Source organism: Coturnix japonica, chromosome 1, assembly GCF_001577835.2.
Source record: "Coturnix japonica isolate 7356 chromosome 1, Coturnix japonica 2.1, whole genome shotgun sequence".
Classification (NCBI taxonomy): Eukaryota; Metazoa; Chordata; class Aves; order Galliformes; family Phasianidae; genus Coturnix; species Coturnix japonica.
In genome coordinates, this window is record NC_029516.1 from 13,159,165 (window position 1) to 13,184,081 (window position 24,917).

Sequence of the window (24,917 nt, forward strand, 5' to 3'; positions counted from 1 at the left end):
GTGGACTATTTTCAGTTAACAATCCATAGCAGACATGTTTGCAATACTATTATTATTTACTTAACGTGAATCCTGCCTCTTCCAAAGAAATTTTAATATAGGGAGGAAAAAAAAAAGCAACAACAATTCTCAATTAGTTATTAGAATTTCAGCCAAAAACATCATAAACATTTGCATTACCGTGTGCATCACATTCATATCAATGAATTATTTAAGTTGCATTAAATATGCACATCTCTATCCAAGCAGGTTTTTCCTGAGAACTCCAGTCTCCACCTTTCTGCTATTTTCAATATTTGCTTAAAGGCAGTGCTTTTTTTACCCCTGGCCTCATACCAACTAATTACGAATTCCTTACACCATGGTGTACTACCTGCCACAGAGAAAAGGGAAAAAGGGAAAACTGTTTCATGCTTCATTTGCTATTCACAACATCTTATTGGAAGCGTTTGCTTTGCAGTTTGATGAAAGCTACTCTATCCAACACATGTCCAGCAGAGGTACAACTAGGAGCTACGGGCACTAACAGATGACCAACTAGAAACATCTGTCTGACAACCCACCTAAACTCATACACCCTGTAGTGGGGTGCAGCAAAGAGTAATTCCAATGCTAGCAAGGAGAAGGCAACTTCTGGTTCTGGGATGCTTGCCTGAACTCTGGGATAATCAAGAGGAACATCTAAGATAAAAACACAGAGCCATCAGGTGGCAGGTTCAGCTCAGGTCACAGTCTGAAAATCAACAGAGGTCTGACGGGAAGGTGACCAGTATGGAAGTACAGAGACTTGTCTTAAACATGTGTACTATAAGGTGTTGTGACCTAATAGGAAACAAGATCATCTCAGTTCTCTGCTTTAATATGATCTCAAGGAAGAAAAAAAAAAGTAATCTTTAATCTTGGTCTAATCAAGTGTGAATGTTTGGCTGAAGCCATAACCTAAATTCTAGTGCTCAGTAAATATCTCAAACTACTCTCTTACAAAAAAAACCAAAAAACAAAAAACTTGTGTGTGGTTTTTTTTCCATCAGATATTTAATCAGTTCTTTCTTGCACTGCCCAGATTGTTTCATCCAGAAAACATACGGCTACAGTGCAAAAGGGAGATGAAGCAATGACTGGAGATGAGAATTAGAGATGACCTACCAGGCACTTTTTTGTTGCTGTAAAACATTTGAAGAGATATTAACAAACAGGAATAATGCATAGTTTCTATTTTGCTATGGATTTGGAAACATGTTTCCTTCCTCTATAGTGAACAACACCTGAAGAACTATGCACGGAAACACCTATAATATTTTTTTATTATTACTGCTACCACTACTAAAAATATATTTGGAGTTAGGTGGATATTTCACCTTTTGTTTTTATGCACACTTTTAGCCTTCACACAGAGAGGCTGCAAGCTGCAAAATATAAGTGAACTATATTGAAGCCAGACATTCATTTTAGCTTTTCCAAAATTCAAAACATTCTATCATCTGTTCCTATGGAAACTGAAAGGATATTCTAGGTTATATCAGTATCAGCCGATTATGTTGCAGAGAAATCTGTGGTTTATTTTAATCCATAGTTCAGAAACATAAATTCATACTTAGTGTTTAGCTTGATGATTTGGAATTACTGAAGCATGGTTAACACTTCAGATCCATTAGATCACACTTTAAGATAAAATGAACTCTTTTTAGTCCGGAATAGGAAAGCCAAAATTTTGAAGGTTTGGTTAATCCCCATGAAGTTTATCATTCCAAAGTAGCATAGAACTAACATGCACTTAGAAGACATACTTCCTGGTTGCTAGATGAGCCATACGTTGCTATATCACATCTTAACAGAATAAGGAAGAAATAATTTAGATTTATTGAAAACTCCTTCAGTACTGCCATGCTCCAGATGGCCAGATGAAGGAATTTGATTTAGCAAGTTAACGAGATCATGAAAACCATAACCGTAATACTGAAGATGAAAAATAAAATTGAATAATGCAACATGAATACATTTCTGTGACAAAGAAACTTAAAGGTTAGAACGAAGTAAAGATACATAAACACATGAAATGAAAATGCTCTATATGCACACACAACTATCGCAAAACAGAAAACAAAAATAAGTGTAAGCTCCAAGGATTTTAACTAAACAGATTGAAGTGCCAGAAAGGATAACTGCGATTATTGACAGTGAAAGCCAGTATGACACAATGAAATAAATGTCTTCTGTGTCTGCATTAGAATTCCAAACAGCAACTAAAATGAGTGGCTAATGAGAAAAAAGAAAGAGAAAAAAAGCTTTGAATCTCATCCTCGGTCTTCACTGAGCAAAACTAGATGACGTAAAGTTAAGTATAGCTACCACCCTCACTGTATGCCAAAAGTAGCAAATAGGACCAAATTTTCCTTTTTACAGATAACATACATAGTTTTCTTACTCTAGATTCAACTAATTGACTTCAAAATGAAGACTCAAAAATGCCTTCCATTTCTATAACATATCGTAGTCAATCATTTTATTATGGAAACTAGGCTGAGACAGCTTTTTCATCAGGATGTCCTCCAGGGAACCCAGATTACAGGATAATAAGGAAACATAACAGCTACTGCCTGAAGTGTACCATACTCGTTAAATTTTTGACAGTGACAAGGTTAAATCCCAACTTCTAGCTTTCAAAGTAGGAACAAATGTCAGAACAAAGAAACAAAACCAAGAAGAAGCACTGACTGCTCTTTGACTTAAAGAAAACGTATACTCATATACTCTGGGAAGCATTTCAACTCCAGATGTTCCAAACTTTTTATGAGGACAGCCTGCAGTACATGGATACAAAGATGGTCATGAACAAACTGAAGGAGTTGTTTGCTCCTATTTTTTCTACTTTATTTACTATTATAATGATCACCTTGTATTTACGCAATTAAATGCAAAATGAAATCAATTTCTATTTGCATAATCTTTTTTTTTTAATAGGACAAAATATGTTAGCTGACATGAAAAAGCAGCAAAGGGCAGGGAAAAACATCCAGAAGTCAAGCTTTTCTTTCAAGTAGTGCAGTACATCAGTCTGAGCAGTACTGTACATCTTAGGCTAAACTGACTACAGATAAAAGTTAAGAAGCCCACCACTCAACTGTGGGGCACAGTAAGTAACATTCTACTTTGTTCTACAATCAAGCACTGTACCAAAGACTGGACAGCCTTAGACAGCACATTTATACACCTGTACAAGGTCTATGCCATAGACAGCCAAGAAAGAGAATGCTTTAATAAAACACATACTCTTATTTTTGTATGTAAGATTAGTAATTAGAAATTCAAGTTCACATGCCCTTACCCATACAGTACTGCTATATAAGCCATGTGTTTGGCTTTTGTATTATTATAAATTATTATTATTATAAATAACTCAAGAATACAACATTATCACTTTTAGTGGGTTTTGACAAAAAGGTAAAAAACTGAATTGAATCAATGACAACTATTCTTGATATGTAAGTATCCTGAGAACCTCCAAGTGCATCTGCATGCCTGGAACATGCTGCCTCAGGGCAATAAAGACTATGTATTGATTAAGATCCTTGACATTATATTAAGTGCCAACCTATGAAGGATTTAAGATTAATTTCACCAATCTTGCTGTAACATTGCAAGTTGTACTACATAATCACTTAGCTCAGAGGACCCAGATATGAAACAAATTGTGCCATTTCTTGATGATCACCTCCAGAAAAATGGCCGCCTATATGCATGCCTTTCCCACCAATCCCTTAGGGACAGCAATAGAGATCCTTGACATCAGATTAAATGCTGGTCTGAGGAGATCAGATTACTATCACCAATCTTGCTGTTCCACTGCAAAACATACTACATAAGCACCTAGCTTAGACAATCCTGATTAGAGTTAAATTGAGCAACTTTTTGATGAGCAACTTCCAGAACACTGGTTAATTATGCATCCTTCAGTCCCTTGTTCTCAGGCTCTAAATAGCATTAGACAGGAACAATTATAAATATACATCTAATCAATAATTTTTAATGTTAAAAAAAATGCTGTAGTTGTCCCATAGCCAATTCAATTTAGAGACTCAGTATGGAACAGAATGCAAAAGAGATCACAATAAATTCGAAACACCCCAAAATATGCTCAGTTTCACAAAATTTTAACTATATTACATTGAAAGTAATTGAGACATTTGAGCTCAGATTGTATTGCTTACATACTCATCTTGTTTACACAAATCGAGCATTTTAATATCTTGTAGAAGTAGAGTCTGGGATTATTTTTGTTTGTTTTCTTCCCTCTTTATTCTATGAGATTAAAATTAGGAGAGCTCTTAAACAAATGTATGTATTAAAGAAAAACTGCAGACAATTCAACATTCATTTGAACAATGGAGAGTTACTGAGTTTACACTTATTTTTAGCTTTCTCTAATATGATCAAGAAACTTCACAATAAGGTCACCATAAACTTTCACTATTATCAGTGAATATAATTCTCTATAAATTTATGCTAGGTAGAAACATTAGGAAGTTTTCCATAACTTAAACTGTGTTTAGGGTGCATAATCAAGGAATTCTGGGTTCTGCTCTCATCTCCACATCATGTCCTGTTTGACCTAAGTATGGTTTATTCCATATTCAGTGATACCATAATTGTCATCATCGATATCCAAACAAATAAACAAAGTTTAGATTGGTAAGGTCAAAAGCAAGAGCACAGGTTCCTAACCCATTTCACACATACTAGTACGAAACCTACAAAAATCTACCCTTCTTACTCAGACATGCCCCATAACTATGGTTAAAGCAGGAAACCTAGTTTAAAACTTGTTCTACATCTTAATAGGAGTAAAGATGGGAGAGATGGATATGTATTCCTTGTGTACACATGGCCTGGCCCTTAATGCTACCAACACTTTAATTACCTGATAGAACTCAGTGTGGGCAACCCTGGCTATAAGAAGTCTAGCACTAAGCGTGATAATATAACAGAAAGGGTTTGAAGCATGAGGTAAGCTGCGGAGTAAGTTTTCTTTCTAAGTATAGCAGCCACTATACACACTGTCCAGCAGAACTGTTCTATACAGGATTGACAGGTTTCTGTTGTTCTGAGTAATTTATTATAATTCATATATACCTTAAACAATACAGTTATTTGAAAAAAGTGGTGTCTAAGGAAAATTTAGATAATTTTGCCTAGAGTTCCTCCTGTAAGCCAAAGAAACACAGGGGATGCTTCAGGTGGCTGCAATATGGCTATGTACCTTCTTCTGTTTCCTTCTTTTTAGGTGGGAAACACTACTTTATGTGCTAAGAGATTGACTATAATAATTCTGCGGTTGTATCTCTGTTAAAGTAGCCTCTCCTGATTTCTACACTATCTGCTATCAGCCTGCTTACAGTGTGAAGGAAACCTATGAGGAAATTCAGGACTAAACAGTAAGAACAGAATTTGAATCAATTTTCTTGATGCTGCTCACGACAGAGCATTAATCTGCATTATTTATACGAAGTAACAAAGCATACGATGCAACAACGACAACAAAAATGCCTGTAGCCATTGGTACCTCCACTTGAATGGATTTACCATTATTTGTCTTACTTTAGCCCACAGGAGCAGAGAAGACTTACTGTTTCTAAAAGGATTAGGAAGACAAGCATGGTTGGCAGCTTTATGAAAACCTGTTAAGTCTAGAAATGTTGAGCGACTCTTCTAGTTTATACCCAGACGGCAGCTTTAAAGTTACTGCTGTGAGCACACATTGAAGCCTTCACTTAGAATCATAGAATAAAAAAATCTTTGGAGTTGGAAGGGACCTTTAAAGGTCATCTAGTCCAACTCCCCTGCAATGAACAAGGACATCCACAGCTAGGTCAGGTTGCCCAGAGTCAGATCCAGCTTGGCCTTGAAAGTCTCCAGGGATGGGGCATCAACCACAGCTCTGGGCAACCTGTTCCAGTGCCTCATCATCCTCACTGTAAAAAACTTTTCCTTATATCTAACCTAAATCTATCCTCTTTAAACTTGAAGCCATTTCCCTTGTTCTATCACAAAAGACCCCGCTAAAGATTCTGTCCCCTTCTTTCCTGTAGCTTCCCTTTAGATATTGAAAGGCCAAATCATTTTTGTGGCCCCAATCTGGACGTGCTCCAACAGCCTCTCCTGTACTGAGGACTCCACATCTGGACACAGTATTCCAGTTAAGGCCCAACCAGCACAGAGCAGAGGGGCAGGATCACCTCCCTCACCCTACTGGCCATGCTACTTTTGATGACTTTTTGGGCTGCAAGGGCACACTGATGGCTCATGCCCAGCTGCCATCCACCAGCACCCCCAGGTCTTTGTTGGCAGGGCTGCACTCAATCTTTTCATACCCCAGCATATAATGGCAGTGAATGCTTCAGATGATGACCTAGATGGAAGACCCTGCATCTGAATTTGCTGAGCCTCATGAGGTTCACCTGAGCCCACTGCTCTAGCCTGTCTACGTCCCTCTGGATGGCATCTTGTCCCTCTGTTTTGTTGACTACACCCCACAGCTGGGTGTCACTTCTGAAGCAGTCAACTACTAATGTCACTCTTCCAATGGAACAGAAGAGAAAGAAAGATTTCTTCTGAGAAATACACAAATGCCACAGTGATGAACTTGCAATGAAAACATGAATCATAATGTTGAGAAATAGACCATGTACCACTTCCAGGTAAGCATCTGCTTTCACATGCTGGTTATTTTGGTAAATACAGGCACAGCTTGTAAGGAAGTTCTACTTCATTGAATAAACAATTAAAAGAATAATAATAGTCTCATACCTAAACAAATAATACATCAAAAGATTGAAAGAGACAGTTCCGTCCTTTTAGGTCTGTTCTCAAGAGCTGAATTCTACAGAAGACACTCACCAAATTTTAAAGGAGTTACTTACAGCTTTGGGTTTTGTTTTGTTTGTTTGTTTTTAATGCATTTTAACTTCCTTCTGTTCTTACAGGTGGTCACTGAAGTATTCTAAAACAGAGATCTAAAGCTGACTTCCTTCTTAAGGCACTACTGAAAAGTGCTCGATGAAATACAGAAACAGAGCTCACTTACATAGGCAACTGATCTCATGTATTATTTACATAGATCAAAAACTTTAAAACTTCTATTCCAAATATCAAATAACAGAATAAACAACTGGACAAAATTCACCTGCATTATTCCCAGTGTTACAGATCTGGCTACTACAATAGAAATTACCAAGAAGGCAGCCTATCTAAATAAGTCTGTGCTATAAAACGTACATGAAAAGATGAGGATTCTATGCCCTCTTATGGGAAATCTCAGGGCTTGGAAGGTATAAATGTAAATCAGGTTGTCAATAAACAGCTACAATACTAAGAACTAAAGACAGCAGTCACTGGTCATATTTCAAACTCTATATTTCTTGGGCAATGACTGCACGCATATTTTATAGAACACATTATTATTCCAATATTAAATCAGCAAATTGTATCCAACAGCAAATCTGTGAAGCATATTCCAATATTACTTAATAAGGATACCCATTTCTGATAGGACTAAACACTAAAAATGTTCTTCTAAACAATCTTCCAAACAATCCATCTTGCTAGAAACAGGCCCCTGGCTAAAGCACAACAGGCAAATACTTTAATAATCTCTTGATTACCTGGATATGGCCTGGAACACCTAATAAATCTGTCAATTTTTCAAGTAGAGTGGGATTGATTTCCCCAGGGTTTCTTTGTCAGTTCCGCTTTAGTACTTAATATAAAGAGAAAATTATCAGAGAAGGTCAAATCTGACATGAAAAACTAGAAGGGGTCGAAACCGATGAAGACTTTTGCTACACTTAAAATAGATGTCTACTTGTTTTTTCTCAGCCCCCATCAGCATCGTTCAGTCTTCATTTAATACAGCATATATCTCATAGCTTGTAACAAGCCCAATGACAGTTCAGCAACATGCTCAAAAAGCCAGGAATTTCAGTATTTCCACAGTAATTAAGCAAAAAATGGAACGTTTTTCGTTTGCCCTATCATTTTGCTATCAGCAAATAGTGAATGGTATTTACCACAGCCATGCCTTCTTACTGCAGAGAATTACTTACAATGAGAGGTCTAACACAATTGATACATACTGATCATTTTAATCTTCAATTATCTAACGAAAGCAATTTAATTAAGAGATTTTCCATTCCATTTATGTTCTGCTCTCATGTCAGCATCCAATACTACAAATAAATGCTATATTGCCCCAGAAGGTTAACCGTTTTTAACAAACAGCATAGAAATATCTTGTTCTAATTCACTTTGTTCCCTAATTTAAAAAGCAAAGTGGGTAGGAACCTGTGCTAGATTTCTCCCCTTACTGGAATAATGGAGATTAAAATAGGTGTTTTTTTTTTAATAGCCAAAGGAATACAAGTATTAAAAAAGGCAAAGGGTCACTACAAATGATAGTACAAATATTTAAATAACAGACACAGGTCATTAAAAATGTAGATAATTACATTTAGTATAGAAGAATGTAATGATGCGTATTCCCTACAGTTAATATCTACCTCAAAGTCTAAAATGCCTTTTAAAGTATTAATCGGAAATCCGTGAAATCACTTTGTTACATAACTGCATAGCTAAAATGTAGAAATCTTCTTAGTTTTAAGAAACTACATTGTCCAGATTTATCTGTAAAGATCAGCAATATTATCAATGTCATATACTGCACTAAACACAAAATTCTATTTATTAGCAGTTTTTTCATCAAACTGTTTAGAATTAAAGTATGCTATCTGCATGTACTTCCTCACAAATTTTCAGGGTTAGATCCTGTTGTTTTTGCACATAAATATATTGCGCAAAGCCAGTTTTGTCAGTTTCTCTGGATACTGATATGTGCGGAAGACTTTCTCTTGCAAGTAAGATGGTCAAATGCAGGACCAAACAAAGGAAATCAGTCTCACAGCACCCTTTAAACTTCACTTTTGAAAGGAAGTAAAAAAACACGTGTGTTTTACCTGAGTCTCCACACCTTGCTCAAGTAACCTTTTAGCCTGATTTTCCACCTCCAGCCGAGCTCTTGCAATAAAAAGCAGGTCATTTTCAATTACTTCTATTCCAGACAGATCTATCCCTTGAGAAAGGTAATCTATAAAAGCAACAAAATATTGATAAGCATGACATACAATAATGGAACATTTAAAATACATTGAAACTATTTTGAAATTATAGTTAGTTCCAAAGAACATTTTTGCATAAAACACCTGACAACGGAGTATGCCACAGGAATGAATTGTTCAAGAAAAAAAATTGAAAATCAAAAGACTATTATTCAAAAATATGCATATTTAATACATCTCAGTTAAGATACAAAACATATCCTAGGGAGTAAAAATCAGTTTCTTAGACCCCTGGAGATACCTCACCTCTAGGCTACAAGTTCTCTGCTGTTGGCTCCCTGTCTGGTCTTGCACTCCTGAGCTGCCCCAACATAACTAATGACCCATTCCTGAAAGAAGGGCCAGAGGACATCTTTTCTCAGATGGCTTCCATCTGTCTGTGGTAACCTCTTGCAGTGCAAGAACTGTTCACTCAGCCTCCTGCAGGCTAATGAAGACCTACAGCTCAGATTGGGCTAGAACTCAAATCATTCAAATGTTATACAATTCCATTTAAATCTATTGTAAACCAAACCAACTATAGACACTGCTCTGAAATGTGTGTTCCTGGAATAGGAGAAGCATAACCTGAGTGTAGTTTCTTTAGGCTTCTCCAAGAACAGGATCTATCTTCATCCAAATGACAACAGAAATTAGGTGAGAATCAGGCATTAAATTTATAAAATAGACATGCTGAACAGCTCTGGGTGCTCCAGTTGAGATCCACAGGGAACTATAGAAGCAGTCTAGGAGGGTCCTCAGTAAAACTTCAAAGTTAGAAAACACTGTTTCTTTTCTCCCCTTTTTGTTTTTATGGGTTCCAAATCTTTTTAGGTTTGACTCAACCTAATTCAGTTGTCAGAACAGGACCTTCACACTACTGCTGATCTACAAGACAAAACTATTTGTGACCGTGAAATGGTAGAGTTCTTGATTCTTGGGGGAGCCAGGACGGGAGCAGCAAAACTGCTACCTTGGACTTCCAGAGGGTGGACTTTGGTCCAGAAGACTAGTAGGGGAAGTACCCTGAGGTTCAGTCTTAGAGAGTAAAGGGGTCCAAGACAGCTGGTCACTCTTCAAGAAGGAAGTCTTAAAGGTGCAGGAGCAGGCTGTCCCCCTGAGCTGCAAAATGAGCCGGCAGGAAAAAGACTAGCATGGATGATAGGGAGCTGTTCTTGAAGCTCCGGGAGAAAAAGAGAATCTACCACCTGTGGAAGAAGGGACAGGCAGCTCAGAAAGACTACAGAGGAGCTGTTAAGATGTGCAGAGAAAAAATCAGAAAGGTAAAAGCCCAGCTTGAAGTCAACCTGGCAGCTAGGGTAAAAGGGAACAAGAATATCTTTTACAAACACATCAACAGTAAGAGGTGGACTAAGGAGAGTCTCCACTCTTCACTGGATGAGGCTGGGATTGTAACCACTGAGGATACAGAAAAGGTAGAGGTTCTAAATGCCTTCTTTCCGTCTTTAAAGATCAGACCAGTTATCCTCAGGGTACTCCACTCTCTGACCTGGTAGTCTCAGCTGGGGAGCAGACAAAACCCCTGATGATTCAGGAGGAAACAGTCAGAGACCTACTGCTCCAACTGGACTGCCACAAGTCCATGGGGCCAGATGAGATTCACTTGAGAGTGCTGAGGGAACTGGTGGAGGTGACAGCTAAGCCACTTTCCATCATTTATCAGCGCTCCTTGTTCCACTCCTTAGAAAGAATGAATAATGCAAAGTAATGGCCGAGACACTTCACTTGGTGCCAGACACTTCCTTCGTAAAACAATGCTTCACCTTTTCCATTTGTTAAAATGACTTCTTAATGGTCATCTTCCTTTATGTCCTTGCAGTAAGCCTATAGAGTCACAGACTTAAATCTCTACTAAGCTAACTGAACTTTTAAACCTTAAATAACCTTTCACTTTAGTAACCATTTATTTTTGTTTATTCACAATAAAGTGATCTAAGCATCACACTCATTTTTGCAACCATATGTTCATAACTGAACACAAAATTCCAAGTGGATCACTACACAGCTACATAGAGAAGAGCATTCCCTCACTTGCACATGAAAAACTCAGCATAGGAAACTGAAATAAAAAGATTCCAGAAGTTCTGCATTAAACTGAGTAAGGAATAAAAGAGATCAACTTTCTTAACAGTACTGTGTGTCAAATAGACTTCAGTCTACTAAGAATAGACCTGCAAATGCTTTTGTCTGCATGCACCCATTTAAAAATTGATCAGAGGAGTCACAGGACAGGTGAGCAGCAGGGAAGTACATTTCATGTTGCACAGGCTGTTAATGAAGCCTGACACAAACACATGTTTACAAAGCTGTTTTTGCTAGGGGCTATGGCAGTCCCTCTTACCCACATAGGAGTAACTTACCCTGAGAAGAGCAATTTCTTGCTGTGACCAAGCAGCATATCCAAATGTGGTCTTGCATATGAACCTCTTAAAACTAATACTGAACACTCAGTACCTTAAGTTACCAACCAACAGGTGTCTTGAATGTGAACGCTATATTTTTGACCTCTATTTGTCAGCTGACATTCTAAGATTGAAAAAAGAAAAGTGCAAAGAAATAGCCACTGCCAAACAGATTTTTGGCAACGTCACTACAAAAGGTGCAGATATCATCAAAGACTCACTCACTCACCTAGTAAATAAAAAATTTGCTGTGGATTTCACTTATATGATAAAATCCCCCTCCACACCCACAGGCTGTTTAAACAAAATAAAACATGGGCCTGATTTCCTACAGCTAAAGAAAAAAAGTTACAAAAGAAATAAAAGAGACTGTTTTTCCCTACTGTTTTTTATATCTAAATCTAAATTAGGCCATTTCAGGTGCTAAAAATCAAATCAGTCTGATGGTTCCATGAAAGGAACAGAAAGCCCATGCTGCTTTGGCGTCTCCAAATGCTCCATCTGTGCCTCAGACTGGCAGCCACCCCCTGCTCAACTGCCAAAACCTGCAGCTTCGCTTCACATTCCCTGCGCTCCTAACAGAATACTTTGGAGGCAACGCATTTCTGTGGGTCTTCATAACAGAGAACCTTTCTGTGGGTTCAGTGGCTAGGCAGCCTGCCCTGGGTGCTGTTAGCTACTGCTCTAACCAGTAGAGAAGCCCCAGCAATCATATTATACTATTCTCAAACGATGACCAGCTTTCATGTAGACAGCAAGTCCGCAGTAGAAACATCTGCAAGTGCTTTCCTGACCTTCCTGTGTAAGAATAGAAGCTGCAACACAGACAGAACAAATCTACACTTCTGTATAAGTTTACTACTTACAACTATATAAACACTCACACCTAAAATGAGTTAGGAGCCAAATACACTGTACCACTACACTGCAGGGCTGCAGCCGTGGTGCAAACTGTCCTCACACTGGTATGAGCTAAAGCACGTTGCCCCAGTCACTTCCATGTACTGAAGCAAGGGACGAAACTAGAGAAGGGAAATGTTGCCATTCCTTCACCTCCCATTCCTCTGCTATCTGCGGTATTGCTTTCTTTTGAACTATCACACCTTATTAAGCTTGGAAATCACAGCTGGAAATGACTTTTTAAGGACTTAAAATACAGACTGCCTGCTGAATCATCTTCTTGAACAAAAAATATGTCAAAGCAAAATGCACTGAGCCCTAGGAATCAGTGACATTTAATGCACCTCAGACAAAGAAAGGGTTAGTTTCTGATATTTCTTAAAGAAAAAAGATTTTTGTCATTATAATTCCAAATTTTCTTGATTTATTAAACCTGAACAGTTTTCTAATCCACTGTTGCTTACAGCTATGTTTTTTAAACCACCATTTCCCGGATACTTATATAAGAGGAGTTTAACAGAGATAGATCTGATATGCACAGTACAGTAGGTAGAAAAAAATACTCTGAGCAAAAGAGTTGAGTTTTACTGGCTCAACAACTTAGAATCTTTCTATGATGTGATTTCCTTTTCTGACCTCAAACTTCTCTGTGAAAATCTGTGATGAATATTAAAAAAATCTGAATTAATTTTCTTAGTAAATATTCAAACATTTGAAAAACAGGATGATGATGAAGATAGCATCACTATCAGCTTCTCAGAAACAGCATTATGCTTGTTATTTAAACTGATGATTGTGAGCTCTTGAGGAACACCAGAGAATCAACGGAAGTCTACTGATAGGAAACCAGGACAGTAACAAACCAATGTGATTAAACCCAGTCAATCAAGAGGATACTTGAGCCAAAAGAGAAATCCTTCTGTGCTTTGAGATGCTCCATCAGCAACACTAAGAACAAAAAGCAAAGTTACAGTAAAGTTCTAGAAGCAGATTAGAAGAGCTGAAGTGTCTTCCCTATGAACAACCTACCCAATGAGTACACAGGAAGCAGCCAATGATAAATTAAGACGAGGCTACTGGGGGGTAATTAAAAGAAATTAAAGTATTCTTGAAATTCTCTATTGCTTCTGTTTGCCTCGTCAATAAATTTATGGAGACTGAATGAACTGCTTTACTTTACTTTTGCATTCTTAGTTGAGGGAAAAATTGGTGACACCTGTAACATCTGTTTCCTTAGGCTGTTCATTTTTGAAAATGAAGAAAGGAAACATCTACTCTCTCATCCGATGCACAACGTAGGCACAAAAGAGTCACTGCTGGCAAAGATGAGAGGACAGGTTACGACCTCTCCTCTTGGTGGAATGTAAATTGGTAGAAGATGTGCACAAAGCTGAACCTAAATCACTATTTACAGTATATATCTGCATTAGAGAGAATTAGCAGGAAATAGACAGATACTGTAAAAGCACGTAAAATCTTTCCTATGAGGAAGAAATATTCATTAATAACAAAATTCCATTCTTGAAAGGAGCTGTTACAAGTTTAGTCTTTATTCCTACAGCAGTGCCTGGATACAAGCTCAAAACAAACACAATTAGATGATGGATTTGTTAGAACTGCTGGGGATCAATTTGAATTTTTTTTCCCATCTCCTTCTAAAGTACCTCAAAGTAATTTACTGATTCGAATGGGCCACAAATCATGGAAACTTCCACGGTCTTCACTGCAATGTTAGCTGTTGCACTTGCTAGCAAAACAGAAGGATGCCGTCATATTTGCCCCAGTTATATCCAAACCCCCAGCTTGGGAAGCTGTTAGGCCTGACTAAGTTCATTTGTTTTTAATAATGCAGGTAATATAAAACTAAAAAAATGTCCTAGAATTGAGCTTAAGAGCCTGATACCCTGGTAGAAACCCAATGCTCACTACTGGTTAAATAGATCTAATATTTTATATTCCATCTTTATTCCTTAAGTGGAATAGGTGGATAACCTAACCTCATGAACATCAGCCTGCTTCCTGCAGGTGCTTACATTTTCTGTGCAATTGATTCATAGAGCAGGTGGGGAAAGGCAAGAGCAGGTACATTTGTAGGTCTTCAAAAATGGAAGCTCATGCCCCAGAAAAGATCCTCTCCCTGTGCTCTGCTTTAAGCAGACTAATTCTCTGCTTAGGTTGAACTGTCTGCCCCAAACCCTGCAGCAGGCTCCTAAGCACTTGCTGAATCAAGGCTTATATTAAGTCTTTAAATCAAGGGAGATGGATTCCACTACAATTAATATGAAACAATATCTTACAGTCATTTTATATCACTGAGAGTGTGAGCTCTTCTGAAAAAAAAGTTGTTTATTCCTATAAAAATTGCGTAAATTATGGTGCCCTGTGAGGTGTTCCAAATAAGAATGCTGCTCTATGCTGTGCTGCATACAATATGAGCTATACTTTAGATATGCTTTAGAAACTGATCAATCTTAAAAAGACTGATTTTGAAACTTTTATGAAGGGATTATGAATTCATTACTGAGGAGGACGAAAATGTTAATGCCGGCTACATACAAATTTCCTGCTATCCTTCCTTCATTTTCCTACACATCCAGATTCCTGCAAAATTCTCCTTTCCTCTGAGAAGGAACTGAGAATAAAATATCTCTCTACAACTAAAATGCCATTAAGTTGCCATGAAAGCTGATCTTTATTTAACCAATTTCTTCCATCTTAAAAATTAACTACTCATATGCATAATACATAAGGTTTAGCATTTCAGCTGTCTGAGCAACATTAAGGAGGCAAAACTGTCCTGCTGGAGCCAGAAGCAGAACAGTGCCAGTCTTACTGTGCTTCTGTTTGCCTTCCCGGTCAGTGCGTTAACACACTCATGCTGTCTAAGTCCAGAAAAGAAAATAAAATATTAGACAACCAGGTACAGTTTCTCACAGATGCCCTTAGGGAAAGGAGACGTGAAAACTAAAAGCAAAGCAAAACTACTTCTCAGCCTTTCATATCAATCACATGCCAAGAACGTTTAAGTTCTAAAGAAATCAGGTCAATAGTAACAGAATCGAACTGGTGAAAGTAAATGATTCAAAAAAAGAATAAACCTGAACCACTCATTCAAACACGGGCACTCAACCTCATGCTGTAAAAGATCTGTTATCTACAGTGCGTTATTTTACCAGAGAACTTCAGAAGAAAATTGAGTTCAACACTCCAAAACAAATGATCACCTGGATAAAAAAGAATGCAACTTCTTCTACCATGTTAAAACACGTTTGTCATGAACAGAAGATGGGAGGAGGAAGGAATGGGTGTCATTTTGCACTTAGATTTCTGTTTCCTCAAAATGATCATTGCTGATTTTTGAAGTATGTGTTCAGGCTGCCCAGAGAGGCTGTGGATGCCCCATCCCTGGAGGTGTTCAAGGACAGGTTGAATGGGGCCCTGGGCAGCCTGGTCTAGTATTAAATGTGGAGGTTGGTGGCCCTCCTGTGGTGGGGGGGGTTGGAGATTCATGGTCCTTGAGGTCCCTTCCAACCCGGGCCATTCTGTGATTCTGTGAAAATATTAAGCAATGCTTTAAGTATCACTGTGGCCATCCTCTACCAACAGAAGAAACTTGCTTTGTCTCTGCAGACTGCACTCATAAAACTCAAGAAATACACCCAAAGTTGATAAGAGGATGGGAGAAGTAGTGAAGAAACCTGACTATTCATTTTTAACATTATATTAAAGCTGCATTTAAACTGTCTTGATGGAAGAGTTAATTCCTACTCTCTGGGCTGGAAATCAGATGTCAGGCAAGATCTGGAATTGATGGAAATGAGTTTGATATCTATTTTTATCCTCATCCCTGACTTAACAATGAGCACCATATTTTGGAGACATCCCTGTGAAAATGCCATGATTCAGAAAATAGCTTAGCATACCAAGACAAACATTACTTAGGTCTAATCACTAGTTATACCGCACTACTCCCACATCCACTTAGACCTAAAGTGAAATTTCTTGAACTCCTTTAAGGTTTCCCACCACAAGATCCTCCCCTGTCTTTTTTCCCTGTGCTGCACTCAGACCCACAATCTTAGTGAACCACTGCTACTGCTGTTCTGTTTTGCTCACTTACTTTTCCTTAGTTGCCCAAAAACTCGGCTCAAAGGCTGCCTCAAAGGCCACTCACACCCACCCGGTGGCTGCTCAGTGCTGGGGATGATACGATCATTTACTAAATCCTCTGTGATAAAAGATCTGCATCACTGATGCCTTTCACCATCAGTAGTTGGACGATGGAGATTAGGGTTGCAATTGGCTCCATGCTATATATTCTAGCTGAGATTCTAGCCTATAAATCAGAAAACATTAAAAAGTCTTACACAAGTACCTATGAGTTACAAGTACAACAGCTCTGTAACAGCATTCACAGCACGATGTTATAATCATAAAAACAAATCTCACTATATATATATTAGAAAGTCCACATTTTAATCTGATAATTAAGTGATTGCTCTTCATTAAAAATAAACAGAGAAAAAAACATTTCTCTGTAACAAATTTACTGAGTTTAATTTAGCACTGTGCTGTCCTTCATATGTACGTGGACTTTCAAAATCAGATTTATTGCGGCAACAAAGCAGAAATACCTCAACAAGTCAATATTCCTCTTGGGCTTTTTTTGGAGCTAAGCAAAAATAAAGCATGTTGCCAGTAAAAACCTAGTTGTCCTATTTCTGTTTTGAACGCACTTCGTACCATCACAGATGCAAAGCAATGTGTGTAGCATATGGGAAAAAGAAAGGGGGACAGATAAGTATAATATAGAACATAGGAGATAAGAAGAACAAGTTGGGGACCACTGAAGAAATGAACATAAGGGTTGAAAGAGACAAGAATGATATCATGCTCAAAAACAAGACAGAGGAAAAATGCTGGAATGTGAACTGAGCTGTTAAAAGATACAACTATTAGTCTGCAATTTAGTGTCATCGTTTCCTTTCCACCTTGCACTTTTCCCCTTACTTCCATATACGACAGTAGCTTTGCACTGCTTGTGCATTATCAATACAAACAGCATTTCTGTTCAAATTTTCAGGATCTTTATGGTTGGGAAAGTCTTTCTTGAAATCCCAACAGCTGTCCAGCAAGCAATCTTCCCTAAAATGGAGCATCTCAGCAGTATATAAAAGTGAAACAGGATGAAATGTGTTCTCATATCTACAAGAGATAATTGCACTGCAAATACACTGCAACTGTATCATGAACCCATGTAAAGGAATTATGCCCTTTGAACTGCATTGCTGGAGTGGCTGAACGAACTCTTTCCAAAACAGAGATACAGGCTCAGCTAAATGCAGGCAGATGACTTTGACTCTCTCTACCTCAGTTAGCACCAAAACTGAAGTCATGAAAGCAATCAAAATAGTGGAGAGGAGAAGGATATAAGAGGTGACCTAAATTTACATGTTGACTTGAAAATGCCAGTGATTTAGACAGCTTTTAAATAGTATTTTTAATATTATTCATTTTATCATTCAATAGGCAAGTAATCTTTTAAATATTCAGCATTACTTAAAGATGTAATGATTCTGTTCTCCTCACCGCTGCAGCGTGTTGCAGCAGATACATACAATACAAAAATAAAGGAAGATGTGTTCCAAAAATCTCAGTCAAAAATAACTATTTTTTCCAACATCCTTTTGGTTGCTGAGACAGCAGAGATGGCAAACTCTGTGCTGAATCAGTGCCCTTGAAGGAGGGCAGAAGAGATGTTTGTTCATTTGTGCGCTTTAATACATCACGCTAACAATTCAAGCCTTAACTTTGAAATACATTTTTATCAGGATAGAGATATGCATATGGAGAGTTATAGATTTTAATCTATACAAGTCTACAGTTACCTTACAGAGCTGGCCATTTCTAGCTGCACTTCTTTTGTTCAATTCAGAGAGCTATAAGCCACTTTCTTTTTACTTTTATTGTTGTTTTTACACCACAGCATGTATCCAAACCTGCCAGATCGTGCATGGATCACTTCTAACACATATTTGAAAATACCAGGAGGTACTTTAAGATCAGTAGTGCTACAGTGCTACAGAAAAATCAAATGACACCAAAACCTTGCTATTTATCTAGGCCCGCAGATAAGATAAGAGGTGAAACTGTTTTTTCTCTTTACTAATATACACGTAAGCTGCAAATACTTCTTTCATATTCTTCTCTCCTTGTGGGTCTCTTCTGCCTGTTTTCAACACCCACCATTCACCCCTTTCATACTTATGCCTTCAGGAAAATATTTCTGCATAAGCAGAACTGCATTTTCTTTAGAACCAATCATGTTAACTCCCTCAGTACTTAAAAGTATATATAATTTTTATCTTTAATAAATGCCTGTTTAATTCCTCCCACCTCTTTCTTGGCATACCATCAATAACTGCCTGCAATTAGCTGCAGATTTACTTGATTTTATCATTTTTAGAGTCAACAGATGTTGTGTATGCTATAAATCACGCAGGTTTTGTGTACTTCAGATACTCTGTGAGAGACCAAAGTGAACCTTGTTTTATCCAGAGTGCTTCTGTAGACAACTTGAATATCGCTGCACAATTTTAAAACATAATACAATATCTCATCTCCTACAGAAAAGCCTTATTAAAATTTAGAGATGAGCTTATGGCAGAAATCAACTCAGTCAGCCAGAACTCTCACCAGTTCTTCTAGCAACAACAAAAATCAGCAGCAGTACTAAAAGGATGTGCAAGAAAAGGATGTTGCTTGAAAGCCAAACCCAACAGTGATCATATTCTGAATATCTGTATTTGAAGTTAGCCTCTACAGGTGCCTACGTTTTGATGTTTTGATAGAAATATAAAGCATTTAACCACAACTCAAAGAATGACAGCAGTTATCTCCCATGATGCATGAAGACCTTCTATCTTACACAATTCAAGTAGCTAAATTCTAAAATGAATATTTAAAGCTTTCATCTTTTTCTCTCTCCGCTCAACATTTGTTGTAGTCTGCTAAAAAATGTTCTGTAGGTACAAATTGGTAAAAGCAACTCTCGTCCCTAGAATTTAATTAGTTAGCTGCCTCTGCATTGACAATAGAATGCAAGGAAGATGAAGAAAGTGCCACATACCTCCCCAGTCCACCCCATATAAACTGCTCTCCATTGTCCATCACTGCTCCTAAACCTGCTAGATAACAAGCCTCAATGATTCCCCACGTAGGAGCACAAGTGAAAGGGGATTTGAGCAATGCACCTGCACACAGCTCTTCTTCAAAGATGACACTAGAAGAAACAACCCTCTAATGCGTGCCCAGTGACTGCCTTTAAACATGCCGTGCTATCATACTGTTTATGCCACCCATATAAGATCTTCAATAACCTAAAAGTATAATATGATTTATCACTAATCTAGGTTAATCTGGGTTCTTAATTGTATATTGATGCACTTTTTTTTTCTTAAAAAAAAAACCAAAAAAAAACCAGAAAACAAAAAACAAAAAACCCCACAAAACTTATATTGATAAAATTAGGAATCACATCACATAATCTGTGATAATTCCCCCTTCATAAGATTTAATCTAAAGGTACCTTCCTAATTTTACTGCAGTGGGTAATCAAAAGCCAAGTCTTCTCATACATGTTTCTGATGACACATCTAAGTTCTATTATCGCTAACACCACACAGACTCAAAACTAAAAATCAATATCCTAAGTAGCAGAATTCAAAATAGTGAATTAAATGATAACAAGAACTTGTTAGAAAAATAATAATAATAATAATAATAATAATAATAATAATAATAATAATAATAATAATAAAAAAGTTCAAAGAAGCAAGTAAGCCTTCCAGTTCTTAAAGGCACAACATGTTAACAGAAAACATTTAGTTTAATGAATAATTGTTATTAAATAAATGCATTCATTTTTTTTATTGAATTGCACGATTATTTATCAGCAAATTATATTTAATAATTGACACAAAAAATGGTTTGGAACAAAATAAAAGTGCTACTCCAAGGACAAAAGATGGTTTGCAATTTAATACTTTTAAACAAAACTGTCAAAACATACAGACTCATTGTGTACTCATATGATTCCATCATAATTTTTATTGCAGTTCTTCTAATTCTAAATAATATTTGGTCTGGCAACAGATTCTTCTCAGGCCTCAGAAAACATAATTTGTAGAATTCACTGCAGACAGCTATGAATCATTTCAAGATCAGGAAAGAAACAGCTTCTTCTCTAACACTTATAATGGCAATGTTTGGACCAAACACCTTTTCCTTCTGGTGGAAAAAAATGGAATTAAAAACTTCAGAGGAAAAACAGTTTCTCAACATTTGCTGAACTTGCTTGTAGGTTCTCATTCCTGAAGTAAAGGAATTATTATACTGCAGCACAGTTACAATTTACACTTTTCCAATAAACTGAATGTCTGTTCTACCTAGGGAAAATAAAAATGTGAAAATAAATATTCACCTTCAGCAGAAAATTCAGCAAAGATTATCACTGGCCTTCAGTATTAATAGTGTTGATAAGTTTATGACCACGTATGACTGAAACACTAGAAATGAAGAAGTAGCCTTATCTGAAAAAACAACGAGCATATGGTCTTGAGAGACAAATAAAATGACTGTCAACAAACTGATCACAGAGGACAAGCTTCTGGATGAGCTGTGCTCTCAGCTCTTAGCTGAGGAAAACATGCATTCTGTCTTTGAAGACACCTGTAACACACAGTGGTGGGGGCTGCAGAGCTGAGTGGCAAACTGAAAGAAGTGAGAGGGGCCTGACGGTCTCACTAGTCCAAAAGCACCATCAAGACACCATGGCACACAAAAGCTCAACACTGGTCTGCTATTCTGAGTAAAAAAAGTTTTCTTTCTGAGTCTCAAGTGCCTGAAATTCTGCCAAATTCCAGTTGCTGGGCACTTTAAATGTGTGTGGTGTCTCACGTGCTGCACACAGCAGACCCTGCACCATCAGGGCCAACATGGCACAGTGCTGGCCCAGCTGACAGCCACCCACCACAGATGGAGCCAGGCTGGGAAAGGAGGAACCTGGCGGCAGCTCTCAGCAGAGGCCTTGCTCAGCTAACGCTATTACGCTGTTTCTTTATGTTTCTTGCTGTGTTCTGATCCAATTAAAATCACTGTAAGTAATTAAAAAGGCAGGGTTAGCTGATTGCATTTAAGGAGACATTACACAGATCATATTCGTAAATAAAATGGTTCATTAGGCCCGACAGAGGCACAGGAACGTGGCAGGAGAGCAGTGCCTCCAGGCAGGCTGCAGGCCCACCCCTTGGGCTGGGGGCTGCAGACAGCCCTGAGGCTTTTCCTCCCCTTCCCCAGCACCTGAAAGGCAGTGCAGGCCCTACAAGAACTGACTCAAGCACAACTATTAAAATGTCAGGTTTAACAGTTTCCATTAGTTTTGCGCTAAGGAACTAAGAATGAGTCCTGTAACCTCTGCAAGGCAGTGGCTGTTTATATTTGGCATCAAGTCTGCATGCCAAATGGCAAATCAAAATCGAATGCATTGTTTTGTAAGATATTTCAGTAACAGTTTGGAAGCAGCTATTGCTTCTTATTTCAAGAAAAAGTATTACAATTATGTTGTATTATGTTACACACTAATATAGAGGAGAAAGACAAATAAGGCCTATGCAATTCCAAAACACAAGCTTCTTCAAATTCCTCTCTTGCGACAGGTCGGGCTTCAGGTATTAAACGAAAACTGCATTTCAAAATGTCAAACCTTCATAGAAAGAAACAATTGCAAGTTTTATCTTACTCCTCTGAAGGCTCATTTTCATCCACAAAGTTAATTATGCTTGGTCTGACTTTGGTGAGCAGTGTTACGTATGGAGGCAAATTGCTGGAGTAAGGGAAAACAGACAGGTCTTCAAAGGCACTCTAGGTAAGACAGAGCACTCCATAGGAGCGTCGGGCTTCAATAATAAAATTTTGTATCTGATAGCAGGAAATAGGAAAATAATTTCATTGACTAATTCAGAGAATGCTCAGTGCTCATTTTCCATCTTCTCGTATACACCCACAGTTAAGTAATGGCTTGTATAAAAGAGGCAGGAGGGAAGGGCAATAGAGATCATCACTCAGTGTTCATACACCACTATGAATGACAGGAAAGAAGTTTTCTATCTCAGAAGCCTGTTGATGGGGTAAAATTAGCTAAACACAATTCCAATCTCAGAAATACAGTGTGATGGAAAGCAGTTAAATTGAGTGTAAAGACCCCGCAGCAACCAAGAGAGGGACATCTGTCTGGGAACAGTGAGAGAATCGTGTTAATTAAGTTAGTAAAATGCACAAACTACCAGAAGAACATTTCTAAGAGGAGGAAAAAAAAAGTTCAAACAAACAACAGCAACAACAAACCAGTCCTTGGTCTGATACAGCAGAACATTTCAGAATACTTCTAGCTTCACGTTTCTTAAGACCCATATTTTGAGAGTCTGAGGTTTGTGTATATGTTCTTCATTCTGCCTGTACTCTCCAAACAGAGACTTAACCCCTCAGCCACTCCCTGAGGAGGAGGAAGCTGTGAGAAGGAAAGAGGCACCCAACCATCATTTCTTTCCCTGGAAAATGACAGAGAACAAACATCAATAGGAGCAGTGCCAGAAGTTAAAAAGTAGCCCTCAAAAAAAAAACATGGCATGGTTCTAACGTTTCAAAGAAATATTTGTGCGGATATTTTACTCTGTTGTTTCTGAACTACCTGAGCACTCTTAATTTGCATTTTCAGTGGTTTCAGAAGTCTTGAGAGCTAAATGGCATCTTTAAAATAAAAGTTCAAATTTTCATTATCTTGATAGTAGCATCTATGAATTTCATAAACTCATAGAATGGGTTATTTATGAATTTCATCTAATCATATAATTTGTACATACATATGTACTGCCAGTAGTGCAAGATTTGCAATATTGCATTGCCAGAAGTTAGCAATGCAGTCATGGAGTTCCTAACTTGATCATCTACTAAAAGCAGTAGAACTTTTCCTTTTCCCAGAGCACATTCAGCAGCTGGGCCAGATTTTTAGAAGGAGTTCCTTGAAAAAAGAAGGGGCACAGTGTGAGAAGTCTCTGTCTAATACAAAGGAAGCTACAAAGCCATCACTTGTGAGGGATAAGCTTGATAAGGAGAGCTGTTTTTCCACTACCCTTTTCTTACTGTCTTCTACTGAAAGCGATCATTTAGGTGACCCCAGCTCTAGTGAGGTTTCAAGAAGGAGAAGACAATTCACCAGCAAGAACTGCATGCAGAGCCAAAAAGCTGCAGTAGAGCAATTTATCTAATGTAAGGAAAAACATACATGGAGCACTGCAAGGGAGAGTTACTGTATACTAAAGGTATAAAAAATTATAGGAGTCTCCCGCTCCTTTTCATTCAACGTGGATAGGAAAAGATACCAAAGTCTAACTATACATGGCAAGATTCCAGCAGATCTAAAATAACTTCCAAACCTCACTTGTCAGACAGATTTTGCTTTGCAAATGTGTTTAGAAATTGATAACCACCTGACTCATCTGCAACATAAGAGTTATTTCATGCTGCATTATTAGTCACCTGTTATCATCAGTGTCCTTTGAACTAATTCTGAGACTACAGAGCACAATATAAATCTACCACAGCTTTTTGGCACCTCCTGCCAAGAACTTGCTCATGCTCAGCAAAATTATGCAGACCGTTAACCTTACATAAATTTTAAGAGTCTGGGTCTTCCCAAAGTACAAGCAGAGGGCAGACCTTCTCGGTTTTTAATACCAATGACCAGAACAACAAATAAGGAAGAACCATTAAAACCTCCACCTCAATTCGAGCACAGCACCACTGTGCAGCTGCTGTACAAGGAAATGAACTGAAACAGTCCATGAAAAACAAAGGGTGTTCCAACGCTTTAATAACTACAAAACGTCTCTTGGGTGGATCACCATAAACCTTATGTCTCATTGCTTAATCATTTCTGAGCACCTACAGCAAAGTGAAAGCACAGCTCATTTGGGATTCAGAAATAAATCCACCAGATGATCCTAACTATTTTCAGTACGCAACAGCACACCAACTGTGACAACCCAACATTTTATCTTCAGCACAAGGTTCCTAGAAGATTCAAAAGCAGTTATCATAAGATTTATACTGAGTCAAATATTAATGTAAATATTTCTAAGAACTCTTAGCTTCCAGTTTCCATTTAAATATTTTATAGACTTGCTTAATATGTTATTGCTTAATATGCTTAAAATGTTTTGACTAGTTCAGTCAGTGTTGAACAAAGAAAAAAAGAGTGCAAATAACTTAAGAAAACTGCTCTTCATCTGGAAACAGTTTCCCAACACACGCTGATAGGTTTTCTGCCCATCTGTTAAACCAGCCCCATCAAATTGTTTTGAGGACAAAGAAGGGGGACAGAAGACTCACA

At 37.8% G+C, this 24,917-nt stretch overlaps 1 protein-coding gene across 2 annotated transcripts in view; it reads right to left on the reverse strand.

Annotated features, from left to right (window-relative positions):
- COG5 (component of oligomeric golgi complex 5) overlaps positions 1-24,917 on the reverse strand; it is a 172,599-nt gene that overhangs the window by 91,014 nt on the left and 56,668 nt on the right. For both annotated transcript variants that reach the window (XM_015850827.2, XM_015850892.2), the window contains exon 7: positions 9,006-9,136. In XM_015850827.2, the coding sequence (XP_015706313.1) occupies positions 9,006-9,136 (131 nt within the window). The remainder of the gene's footprint in view (positions 1-9,005; positions 9,137-24,917) is intronic.